The sequence below is a fragment of the Oryctolagus cuniculus genome, chromosome 5 (assembly GCF_964237555.1).
Source record: "Oryctolagus cuniculus chromosome 5, mOryCun1.1, whole genome shotgun sequence".
In the NCBI taxonomy this organism is placed as follows: Eukaryota; Metazoa; Chordata; class Mammalia; order Lagomorpha; family Leporidae; genus Oryctolagus; species Oryctolagus cuniculus.
Window position 1 is genome coordinate 9,970,133 of NC_091436.1, and position 12,570 is coordinate 9,982,702.

Sequence of the window (12,570 nt, forward strand, 5' to 3'; positions counted from 1 at the left end):
AAACGAGAGTTGCGTCAGCGACTGGAGCAGAGAAACCTTAGCAAGAGCGCAGCATGTCGTCTGCCTCCAATCCGCCCTGAATGTGATTCCGGGGGCTGAGGGCACTGGACAGCGATTCCAGATGAAGGCATTTACCTGGTTTTGTGGCAGCTGCAAATGGAGCTGCTCGAGAAGCAATCTCATCTTCCATCTCCCCATTACTTTCAACGGCTGGATTAGTGCACTAACCGCTTGTTTTTGAAAATCCATCTTGGCGGGGTTGGCGCTGTGGCATGGTGGGTGGAACCTCCAGCTGCAGTGCCGGCATCCCATATGGACGCCGGTTCGAGTCCCAGCTGCTCCATTTCCGATCCAGCTCTCTGCTGTGGCCTGGGAGGGCGGTGGAGGATGGCCCAGGTCCTTGGGCCCCTGCGCCCATGTGGGAGACCCGGAAGAGGCTCCTGGCTTCGGATTGGCGCAGCTCCAGCCATTGTGGCCAATTGGAGAGTGAACCAGCGGATGGGGGACCTCTCTCTCTCTCTCTCTCTCTCTCTCTCTGGCTCTACCTCTCTCTGTAACTCTTTCAAATAAATAAAATAATTCTTTAAAAAAAAAAAAAAAGAAAGAAAATCCATCTTGGCTGTGTCTTCAGGACCACGGACAGCGGGCAGACGGCGAGAGGGATCCTGAACTACAAACTACCAGCCTCTCTGCCAGGTATCTGAAAGAAAAAGACACTGCAGCACGTTTGCTATTTCGATGATAACTTATTCTTTCACACACACACACACACACACAAAGAGAGAGAGAGAGAGAGGAGAGAGAGAGAGGGAGAGAGAGAGAGAGAGAGAGGAAGAGGTTGATTGAGGTTTTCTGGGAACTCAGAGGCGGTTTTTAATGAGGGAAGGCAGCAGCACAGACTGCATCCACAGGCCTCCAGAACAGGTGGGGGCGGCCGGAGGAGTGAGAAAGCTTCTTCAATTCTGTTTTTGGACAAGAATACGCTAGAGTCCCACAACTCATGTGTACTTAATAAAAAATGTAAACATCAATTTCATTTGGGCTCAGCTTCAAAACAGGTGTAAGGCAGTAATGAGAAACGCACAGCCAACAGCTGTTCCCCGTTATTCTCTCCTTGCCTGGTCAAGAACTCACCGGGCCCCACAGGGTCCCTGTGGGGAGAGATGCCTACGTTCACGGGTGCAAACCCCCTCATCCTCCCGCAAACTCACACCCTGAAGTGGAGGTGAGAAGTGGGTGGTTACTGGCATGCAGGGGTGCGTGTGTGGGATGAACGCTGAAGAGCAGGGTGTACTGGGGTGGGTGGGAGATGGAGGTCCCCAGGGAGCAGCCCGCCAGGCTGTGCCCTTCTAAAGCCGCTGACTGGTCCCGTCCTAGGAGGTCCCTGGAGACGCCACCACCAGCCGCAGTGCTCTTATTTAGGGAGACTTTCTCCTTGTTGTTGGATCAGATCAGAAGGCCCGCAGCCCGGGCAGGAGGTGCTAAGCGGTTTTCAGAACCACAGAGGGGCGGGGCCCACAATGGCGTTCCCAACTCCCTCTGAGCCGCAGTCGGGAATTCTAGAAGTGACAGGCGAAGACTCCAGTGCACGGGAAGACCCTCCTTGGTGCCACTTGGGCCAGAGAGGCACCTGGCTGGCTTGGGGTGGGCAACAGCGTCACTGTCTCGGGCCCCAGTGAGCACATCTGAACGCTGGAATGAGCGTTCAGCCGAGGGCAGCACGCACACCAGCTGCTTCTCCCCGGCCAGGGCCACAGGTCCCGGCCCCTTCTTGGAAGCAGGGCACGCGGCTCCCTGCAGCAAGGTGCCCCGCCCACTCCCCGGAGAATGGGAGCAGACGAATCAGAGTGCGTGTGTGTGTGTGTTTGACACCAGCCCAGCTCTGATAGCCTGGTAAAGCATTTGCCTTCTTTTTCCTGGCTGGATGCAGCCTCGGCACCACGCGCAGAGAATTGAGAAGTGTCAGGTCTCAGCCACAGCTAGACGGGTCCGCTCAACCCCACCGTGTGCACGCGAGGACACCCTCAGCTGCTGGGAGACACGGTGCCCTCCCCCCCGGACCACCCTCCCACCCCACTCGGGGGTCCTGCGGGCGAGCACACTCATTCCTGCCTCCGCGTTGTTCCCCAAGTCACAGAGGAAACGGCTGTGGGCCCCTCTCGGCTCGAGGTCCTCCAGATCACCGTCTCAGCATTGGCCCGTTCAAGTCCGTCTCCCTCTTGACCCTCGGTGGCCTTGACTCCTTTCTCCAAAGCGCCCAGTGCCCTTGTTGTTACAGCCCCCGGTGCAGCGACACCACGCAGAGCTTCGTCACCTGAAGGCAAGTGAATGATCCTGGCTTCCCGGGCTGTCCTCAGGGGCTGGGGAGAAGGGTGGGCACAGGAGACCGGCCGCTGTGACACTGGCGACGGCCGCGGTGGACGGGCTGCAGAGACCACTGGCCATGTCTTCTAGGGTGGGACCTGGAGACGGACTGGGCCTCACGTGACATCAGAGAGGCTGAGCCGCCTTCTCTTCTCAGGGCCAGCTCGCTCCTGGGGTCTCTCGGGAGCAGGATGGTTGGGGAACCTGTGGACGGTCCCTCGGGGGTGGTCGCTGTGCTCCCGGGCACACGCACGTCCGAGTCCCTGTGGCTGAGGTTGTGTGGGGAGGACCCTGCTCCCCTTATTACAGGCTACAGGTATTCAGCAGGCCCAGGAAACAGCTACGCACGATCCACTCTCCCATTTCCTATCCACACAGATAGTAGGGAGCACCAAGATGGCTCAGACACCGTGGTGCGAGAATTCTGCGGGGTGTTTCAACACAAATTATTGTTTGACCCTCAGAGAGTTGGTATTACACCCCATAAAGCTTGGCGTGGTGCCTTTCTTCCTCATTCTTGCTCTTGTTAATTTGCCTCTACTCAAATGGCCTTTTCCCCATAAGTTTAAATCATTTGGGGTTCCTTGTGTGAATGATCAATGCATCTCGTCTCTCACATGGCTGGAAGGGACACGAGCATGATTTTGAACTACAGCGGATTTGGCTGTGGGCTATCATCTGCAGAGAGGCCAGGAGAGCAGTGGCTGAGTCCCTGCGGCTGCCTCCCAGGGGACAAGGTAACTTCTTCCTCCCATGCTGATCCGTGTCTGGTGACTGCAGAGCCACAGGCGCTCAGCCCACACCTTCAGCTGCCTTCTCATTTTCTAACACCTGCCCTGGGGCCCCAGATTGGCTTGTGAGGCTCAGTGACCATGGTGCCCTTGCCCCAAGGATCCCCCGTCCCCTTGTCCCCAGCCCATGTGCACTTCTGTGTGGCCACCTGACACTGCGCCAAAGAGATGGCTAAGGCAAAGAAAGCAAAACCAGAGAGGGGGAAAGAGAGAGGGAGAGAGAGAGGAGAGAAGTGAGAGGGAGAGAGAGGAGAGAGGGAGGGGGCAGAGATAGAAGAAAAGAGAGGGGGAGAGAGACAGGGAGAGAGAGATGGTGAGAGGGAGAGAGAGGCAGAGGAGAGAAACAGATAGAGGAAGAGGGAGAGAGGGAGGGAGAGGGGAATGAGAGAGAGGGAGAGGGGGGAAGAGATAGAGGAAAAGAGGGAGAGGGGAAGGGAGGGTGAGGAGAGGAGAAAGGGGTGGAGTTGGGGAGACTGATGGAAAGTGAGTCTCTCATCTGAGTTCAGAAAGTTCTTGGCCCATTTAACAGGTAGACTTCAGTGAGAACGGACTTGGGCCGGCATGGCGGTATGGCAGGTAAAGCTGCAACCTGTCTCTGGCATCCTATATGGGCACCAGTTCATACCCCAGCTGTTCCACTTCTGATCCAGCTCCCTGCTAATGTGCCGGGGAAAGCAGTGGAAGATGGCCCAAATGCTTGGGCCCTTGCACCTGCATGGGAGACCCGGGTGATGATCCAGGCTCCTGGCTTCCTCCTGGCCCAGCCCTGGCCGTTGTGGCCATTTGGGGGAATGAGCCAGCAGATGGAAGAAGACCTTTCTCTCTCTCTCTCTCTCTATAACTCTGCCTTTCGAGTATGTCAACCTTTAAAAAAAAAAAAAAAAAAACCCCAAAAGAACGAAGTGTGCACAGGCCATCGGATGGCGATCAGCCTATTGTCAAGCACAACCCCACGCAGGTCCTAAGTAACAGAGGGCGAGGTTTATTGGCTGTCCCGGGAAGGCTGGTCACACACGGTGGGGGCGGCCGAGGGACAGCTACCTAACTACAGGACAGAAGGCCAGGCAGCCCGGGAGGCCCCGTCCACACCTCACTGAGTGCAACAAGCTGTAAGTAAGTGGTGGCACTGGCGTCGCCCCGGAGGCTCGGTCTGCTGCACTGCTTTCTGACAAAACAGCACTTGAGAGTCCACAGCATCGGAGAGAGAGGGGAGCGAGGGCGCAGCGCCGCCTTCGGGCGCCGACACGGCTGTGGGACGGGCTCTGGCCGGCATGCAGCCCCACGGCGGGGCGGTGTGGTGCCCTTTAGGTGTGGCGTTTTCTCAGGAACGAACGGAACGGCGTGTCTATTCCAATAGCAGGAGCCTCGCGACACACAAGGGCAAGGGCATTCGGCCACAAGTGCCAGGAGCCGTCCGCAGCGGATCGCCCCGGGGCTTCCGCCCAGACTCGGCTCCTCCTCCCCAGGCCCACCCTGCAGCCCCCGCAGTCCCCGGGCACAGCCATGTGTCCGCTCATGTTCGTCCAAGCGCTCTGGGTGGAGAAGAAAATTCAAATAAAACCAAGCTCTGAGCACCCCCTGGCCGGGCTGGGCCTGCCCTCATCCAAGTGGTCTCTGTGCCCCGCTGGGGCTGTCCCGCTGCACCTGTCACGCAGTCCCAGGGCCGGCCCGGCAGCTCACACGGAGCTGAGCTTCACCAGGCCGCGCACCGAGTCCTCGTGCAGTGCGTCCTGGCTGGCCAGGCCCAGCACGTGCATGGTGCGGCTGTGTGCCAGGGGGCTGCCGGCCGCCAGCATCCGGGGCGGTGAGGGCGCCTCGTCGGGGGTCAGGAACTGGTGGCCCCCGTGCTCTTCCTTCAGGGGCAGGATGTCGGCCAGCGTGGCCTCGGTGGCCAGGTTGGGCATGGAGGAGGGCGGCGTGGGCTGGCCCAGCGTCAGGCTGGCGCAGGGCGTGCCCAGGCTGGGCTTCCCTGACAGGTGCAGCTCGTCGCTGGTGAGGCTGGGCTCGCTCTGCAGCAGGGGCGTGGCTGCGGCCTGCAAAACGAATTTGGTGCTCTGAATGCACTGGTCTTGGTCGCACTGGAGAAGCCGCAGGAGCCGGCAAGGAGGAGGCCAGGGCGGGGTGCGAGAAAAGAGACACTGTTAGTGAGGCCTGGGCCAGGCAGAGGCGGGAGCCGAGCATAGCCCGCATGCATCTGGACAGACCCCACCCCCCACCTACCCCGGGCATGTGGCCAACAGCACCCAGCACCTGGACACCCTACTCAGATACGATAGCACCTGTCGGCCTACAGGGAGTGGCTGCAGCTGCAGGCTAGGACGCCGTGGACTTTGTCCCCAGTCTCAAGCAAGCCCATGGACAGAGTCCAGGCACCGGCAGCAGTCTGAGGGCGGCTATTTCTTGCACACTGAACACCACACTCACAGCAGCACAACCTAACTGTCCACCACAGCCGAGGGGCTACACCCGGCCTGCTATTTCCCTACAGTGCAAGATCCCCGCGCCAGGCGGGCCCGGGGGACATCGCACTAGGCCAAAGACACCAGGAGCAGGAAGTGCGTCTGAGTCCACGGAGCGGGGCCCCACGGAGACAGCGAGGGCAGTGGGGTGCGACGTGAGCGCTGAACGGGCACTGGGGAGCGGCCGGTGGTGAGGGCTGCACCTGCGACTCGGTACCGCCACGCCGCATGTGTAAACATCGCCAACACGGTCAAGTTCATGCTTGTTTCACCCCAAAAAGGAAAGCCAGCACCAGGGACAACAGGAGCCGACTGCTGTGGAGCCGCCTGGCTCCCTGCTGCTGGAACTCTATCAGCTTCTGGGCCACACTGGTGTGTGTAGGTGTGTGTGTTTGTGCATGTGTGTGTGTGTGTGTTCTGTGGGCACCGCAGAAGACCACTTCCTCTTCTCAGTGTTGTGAGTCGCATGGCATCCATCTCACGTCTTGGGGACATTTTCCCCGCTGGGCGCACACACACAGTCCCAGCTTGCAGATGGGGGTCCCTGACAGCTCTGAGGACATCGGAGGGGTCCGATCTGGGGACGGTAAACGTGAGCCTGTGTGGGACCTTGCCGGCTCTGGTCCCAGGGAGGCAGGGGTCCGGGTGCCAGCGGGGCATGGGTGACTCCGTGCTGCAGCAGTAAGCCGGGTGCCCACCCTGTTTCTTCCCGTTTACCTCTGTGCAGAGGGACACCTGGGCTCAGGGGAGCTGGGCGTCTGCCCAAGACAGTGGCTGCTTCGTCAGTGTCCTCAGCCTCTTGGCCGGAACTCGAGGGTTACTGCAGGACTGTGCACTGTTGCTTGGGACTAGGGCCCTCCCAGCTCTCCTGTCACCGGCAGTCCCAGCAGGGGTTCTCAGCTCGGGCGAGGGTGAGCAGGAAGGCCGTCACCCGCGGTCACCAGGGCCTGGACAGGCCGCTTGGCTCTGCTCCACGGGCGAGAGCAGCCTCGCTGGCCAAACAGCCAGTGCGGGTGGCTCTGCTGGGCTGGGACCGGCTGTGCTTGGCAAACGATGTTCTACGGGAATCCTCCGTTAGGGCTCTTGCTGGTGGACTTCCTGCAGGGCGGCCTCTGAGCCCGGGGCCTTGCCAGTGAACCCAGCTCAGAGTTCAGGGCCTTTCCTGCTGGCGGAATCCAGTTTCCGACCTTGCCTTCCGGAGCCCTCCCTCGTCCTAACGGTGTCCGTCCAGGCCGTGGTGCCAGCTCCCAGGAACAAGGAACTACAGATTAGATGTGCAGGTCTCTGCTGGCCTGGAGACAGCCTTTCGTGATTATTATTATTGAAAACGAATTGGCAAGTGCTCTTTTAGGGATCAGTCCAAGTACTGCTGAGTGGCTCCCAGACTCGGAAGACGGCCAAGGTCACGCAGTTCGAGTGAGGGGGCGAGGCGGGCTCCCCTTACCCTCCCCGCCCTCCCCCTCCGCCCTCCGCTTCCTCCCCTCCGCTCATGTTCTTTCTTCTACATGTACACCCCATCAGCCATCCTTTTCCTCTACCCTGATGGTGCCCCTCCCACCTACGCCTCGCCCAGAGCCCCTGGGCACCCAGCCGAACCCAGAAGCAGTCAGGGGAGTTCCAGACAGCAGGTGTTTGTGGGAGTGGGGCTGGAGATGCCTTCGGAGACTCGGCGGCAGACATCCTAAGCAGAGCACAGCCCGAGTGAGGGGTGGACTGGCCCAACGCCCTCCCGGGCCCCACCCTGCATCCTGTCTCCAGCCCCAGCCAGGCCCCAGCTATGTGCACTCCTGCCCACGCCAGCGCCAGACTCACGACTCTGTGGCAATGGCAGCCAACACTGCAGCAAGCCTCGCTGCCTAGGGCCCCGGGCGAAAACCCTCACCCGGGCTTAACAATGAAAAAAGGACAAAATGCAGGTGAAGGAGGAAGCTAAGCCCAAGCCAGGTCACTGTAGAAATCTAGCAGTCACTCAGAAATCCTTCCAAGGGGCTATTCTGAACTTGACCTTTCAGCACCTCCTCTACTTAGACTGACCCAGTATAGGTGGGGTGTCTCCCTGCGGTGTAATTAACTTGCTTTCTGCACTCTCCCCAGAGGGGGCTGGTGGCCGGGATACCCACGAGGTATTTATTTAGACCCCGAGAGTCGAAATCCTCATGCATCCCATAACCTTGAAAATAGCTGGGCACATTCACCCTGATTCCAGTCACTGCTCACTCACGCACGGGCCCGCAGCGGCCGGCCGAGCCCAGGACTCAGCCGCTCACCAGACGCGACACCACGCCCTGCCCGCTGGAATGCAGAATGCTCCCCACCCCAACTCCGCCTGCACTGAACTCCTCCGTCTTAGAAAGACACTCAGAGATCCAAAGATCTGGGGATATCTAAAACGTCACGGTGAGTGGTCATCTTCCACCTTGCAAAGGCCAGGGACGAAGGGCGGACGGACCTCCGGCGTCTCAACGCCCACTCGGGAACCTACGAGGAAACGGCCAGGGTCTCCGGGGTTCCTGTGGTACCTCTGCTCCTTCCGTTCTTTAACCTTCGCTTCTAATTCTCATCGCACCCCTTCTGATTTCCCTACTTGATGCCCCTCTGGCCTCATCAATTCTGCTCGCTTTCCCCGTATCGGCTTCTCTCCCACTTCCCCACCTGTCCTACCCTCTCTCTCCTCTCCTCTCGTTCCTCTGCTTTGTCTCACTTTGAACCTGTTTCCTCTTACTCCACTACCTCGCCTCGCTGGCTTTTCCTCTGAAGACAGTTCAATCTCCCACCAGCAGAGGGAGACATCCCTGCTCGCTTTTGCTCAGGATTTGGTGGCGGGCGGCGGGTTCCAGCCAATACCGAGAAGCCAGCCGGGGCCCTGCTTTCACTGATGGATTCAGTTACATAATCTTAAGGGGAAAACATCAAGCTCCCGGATTGTTTTTGCAGGGACGGTCCATCTCCTGTGAACAGCAAACTGAGAAATTCAGGCTCCCAGCCCCAAAACAACCTTTAAAGACATCTGCGCCGGATGCCCTGACGTCACAGGTCTTCGCCCGCCCTCAAGGTTGCATTTCTAAGCAAAGAGAGATCGCTTTTTGTTCCTGCAGATTTCCCAGTCAAATGGCTCATGTTGGAATGCGTCTGGTTTCACCCTCGGCTGACTTTTGTTCTGAAGTGAACCTCGTATGCAGATTAAGCGCGAAGAGCAGAGCCGGCCGGTTTCTAAATGGCCAGAGTGACGTGGTTTCCCTCTTTTGCTCTGATTCCGTCTAAAGTCCTGGAGCTGGGCCTCGTTCACTCCTGCCTGGTTGTGAGGCTCTGGCCTTGTGCTGGGGTCTTCCGAATACTCGTTCCGTCCCCACAAGCCACAGACTCCAAAAGTCCACCTGACGTGCAGAGCGAAGTCAGGAGGAGGGCGTCTTGTTCTTATTTCGCTGTGTCACTGCAGGTTGCGGAAGCTACGCTTGCCTGCTGTCCCTGATTTTCCAGATTCGGTGTGCAGAGTTCTGGAACACGAGTGTAATAGTCAGGCAACTGCTGGTTTAGTCCTGTGCCGGCACTGGGTTAAGGCGGATGTAAATACAGCAGACCTTAGAGTGAGTACACAGAGTGAATGATTTTCTAAAACAGATTCCAGCGCTGATGTGGCCGCAAGCGCCAGCAACGGTGACCCTGATGCTGCCCCTGAGGCAAGTGCACCAGACACTGGACCGTGCGTGTCCACGCCATCCTAGAAGGGACCTCCCGGTCCTAAGGTGAGAGCCAACAGCGAGGCAAACAGCAACAGTGAACCCCCTCCCCCGAGCACCGGGGTTATCGCTACACAACCCTGGTCAGGCTCCCTGGGCACCCACAGGCGCTCAGGTGACAGAAGGCACAGCTGGGGTTACGGCAGCAGCACTTGCGGGCTCTGGACGTCACAGCGTCCAAGCTGGAGCCCTGAGCGCGCACCTGCTCGCTGCCATCCCCCACCGAGTGGAGGGCTCAGCTCTGGCTACTTGCAAAGCGTCTCCTTCAGTTATCTTTCGGGATTATCCTCTTCTAGTGCCCTCACTAGATTCCCATTAGACAAAGACTGGGCGCGTGTGGAGTTGGCAGAGGTGGGAGGAGCTTAGGGAAAGGCAATAAATGCTGATTAGAAAAGTAATCTTCCAGAGGTGGGGACTGTGCCACAGCAGGTGACGCCACTGCTTGATCGCCCCTCTGCCTTATACTGGAGTGACGGTTTGAGTCCTGGCTCCCCTGCTTCCAGTCCAGCTCCCTGCTTACGCACCTTGGAGATGGCAAAGGGATGGCCCAAGCACATAGGTTCCTGCCAGCCACGTGGGAGACAGACCTGGATGAGATTCCTGGCTTCGACCTGGTCCAAGCCTTGCGTCTGTGGACATTTGGGCAGTGAACCATCAGACAGAAGATCTCTCTCTCTCTCTCTCTTTCTCTCCCTCTCTCTCTCTCTCTTTATCACTCTACTTTTCAGATAACTAAATCCTTTTTTTCAAAAAAAAATTATTTATTTATTTGAAAGGCAGAGTTACAGAGTAGCAGAGGTAAAGAGAGAGAAAGAGAGGTCTTCTATCTACTGGTTCACTCCCCAAATGGCTGCAATGGCCAGAGCTGTGACAATCTAAAGCCAGGAGCCAAGAGCTTCCTCTGTGTCTCCCACACGGGTACAGGGGCCTAAGGACTTGGGCCAGCCTCCATTGCTTTCCCAGGCCATAGCAGAGAGCTGAATTGGAATTGGAACAGCCAGGACTTGAACCGGCACCCATATGGGATGCCAGCATTGCAGGCAGTGGCTTTATCCACTATTGGGGCCACGGTGCTGGCCCCAATAAATCCTTTTTTCAAAAAGTAATCTTCCAGCATATGAGGTGGAATCAGATGAATACCTCAGTGATGAACACGAGCAAGCCTCCTAGCCCTGGAGAGTTACTTGGTTACGTGGGTCTCTGTAACGGCCTCCTGCTGCTCGCAGAACAAAATCTGAGCTGGTTAGCAGGTACCTTCTCCTGCCACAGCTGTCTCCATACAAATGCCTGCTGTACCGTCCACAGGCCTAACACCGTCGCCCCTGCTTCCTGAGCACACGGAACAGCTGCGTCTCACAGGCTCCGCCACTGCTCCGGCCTGTTCCCTTTTCACTGACTAGACCACGTGTCGGTTCAGCCACACGCGAGATAAAGGAAACTTCCTCTGTGCCCAAGCAAACGTCGGCTCAGACCGTCCCCTGTGTCTCAAGCTTTGTCGAGGCTTTGGTGATGGTTCTGAGCTATTTAAATCACCCCCAGGGCTAGGACACGCCCACTGCTTGAGCCCCAGCCTGGATTCTGACCTAACCAGGCTCTCATGTCAGTACTGTAGGTCTGATGGGTGCCCCGCGCCCAGAGACACAGCGCTATAGGAAGTCGTGTCCTCAGCTCCCAGAAGCAGGGCCAGGGGCCAAGGGGGTCTTCTCCCACTACCCTGGTGGGAGAGCATGAGGCCCCAAGCTGCTGGTTGTGTGACTTTGGCCAAGGTCCTGTAAAGCCCCTTTTCGCCATTTGTCACCTGGGGACGGCTCACAGGCTGCTGCGGGACCACATGGGAAGGTCCTCGCAGGGATGTGGTCAGCCAGCGCTGGGCCGGCTGTCAGGGGGCTGCGCCTCCGCCGGCAGCCGAGGACTGCGGTGGAGCCCTGGCTCCCTTCCTGGAGTGCCGTGACCTTCACCCTGTGACTGGCTAACTCAGCAGGAGAAGGCTTGTGGACTCACTTTTCTCCCGTTTAATTAAGGATCAGAACACGAGAACTTTCACACTGACTGTGAGCTCTAACTCTATTCCCAAAACGAAAGAGAAATAAAGAGAAAGAGGACGGACTGCTGGGCGGTTTGCTGGGCCCCTTGTTTCTCCTGCTGGTGTAGGCTTCCCAGGGAGCAGAGGGTGGCAGCTTAGCATCTACGCTGTACCAGAGACCTGAAAACCGGGGGGGGGGGGTTGGGTCCCTGCGGCCACCGTGCGCTGGCTCACTCCGTGACGCTCTTGGTTGGGGTGTCTGTTCCGGGCAGCCTGAGCGAGCTAGAGGGAGGAATGTCCCAACTGCCCCCAGAGAACCAGGCTGGCTCTCAGTCTAGAAATAGTTTAGCTTGTGTTTCCGTATTTTGACAATCCCTGGAAATCGCTCGGAATGTGTCTATTTCTCTTGGCCCTAACATTACTCCAAGGGGAAGAAAGCAAAGCAAACAGACAGGACCTGTGACCCGCGCTGGAATCCACTTTGCTGGAGGTTCCCAGCTCCCTCGGCTGGCAGAGTTACATGCATTTCATAGACTGTTAGGGAAAAAAACACATGGAACACTGATGTCCCCCTGGGGCTAATTCATGGGCTTGTTTACACTCACTGAAGTTTTTGGCTACATCTCCCCCCCCCCCCCTTACAAATTACTCTCATTTTTAAAACTTTTTAAGCTTTTCTTCCTTTTTTGCCTACTTCCAACATCAAACAATGTTAGCATAAAGCCTATGACAAAATGGCAACACATTAGACAACTGAGATGAAATTCCCAAAACACACACACACCACTGAAACTGACACATGAAGAAATAGAATATCTGAGTAGACCTATAACAAGCTCAGAGCAAGTCAGTGATCAGAAACTACTCATCAAGGAAGCCCCCAGACCGACAGCTTCCTTGTGAGTTCCTTCAGACCTCGAAAGGAGAACTAACACCAGTTCCTCACCGATTCCTCAGAAGACAGAAGCGGGAGAAACCCTTCCTGACTCACTCTGGGAGGTCAGTGTTACTTCCTGATACCAATACTGGACAAAGACCTCACATGAAAAGATAACGCAGGCAGCGGCAAGGTGGTGGCACAGCGGGTAAAGCCTCAGCTTGTGGTGCGGGCGTCCCCCGTGGGCGCTGGTTCCTGTCCTGGCTGCTCCACTCCCGACCCAGCTCTCTGCTAGGAAAAGCAGCAGAAGATGGTGCCA

At 57.6% G+C, this 12,570-nt stretch overlaps 1 protein-coding gene across 6 annotated transcripts in view; it reads right to left on the minus strand.

The window, feature by feature from the left end:
* Positions 1-4,117: 4,117 nt before the first annotated feature.
* The window catches only part of ZDHHC14 (zinc finger DHHC-type palmitoyltransferase 14), a 267,415-nt gene continuing 258,962 nt past the window's right edge, over positions 4,118-12,570 (minus strand). For 5 of the 6 annotated variants that reach the window (XM_002714972.5, XM_070073342.1, XM_070073339.1 and 2 more), the window contains exon 9: positions 4,118-5,233. In XM_002714972.5, coding sequence (XP_002715018.3) covers positions 4,832-5,233 — 402 coding nt within the window. In that variant the 3' untranslated portion in view covers positions 4,118-4,831. The remainder of the gene's footprint in view (positions 5,234-12,570) is intronic. The other variant, XM_070073338.1, reaches the window with a different exon arrangement.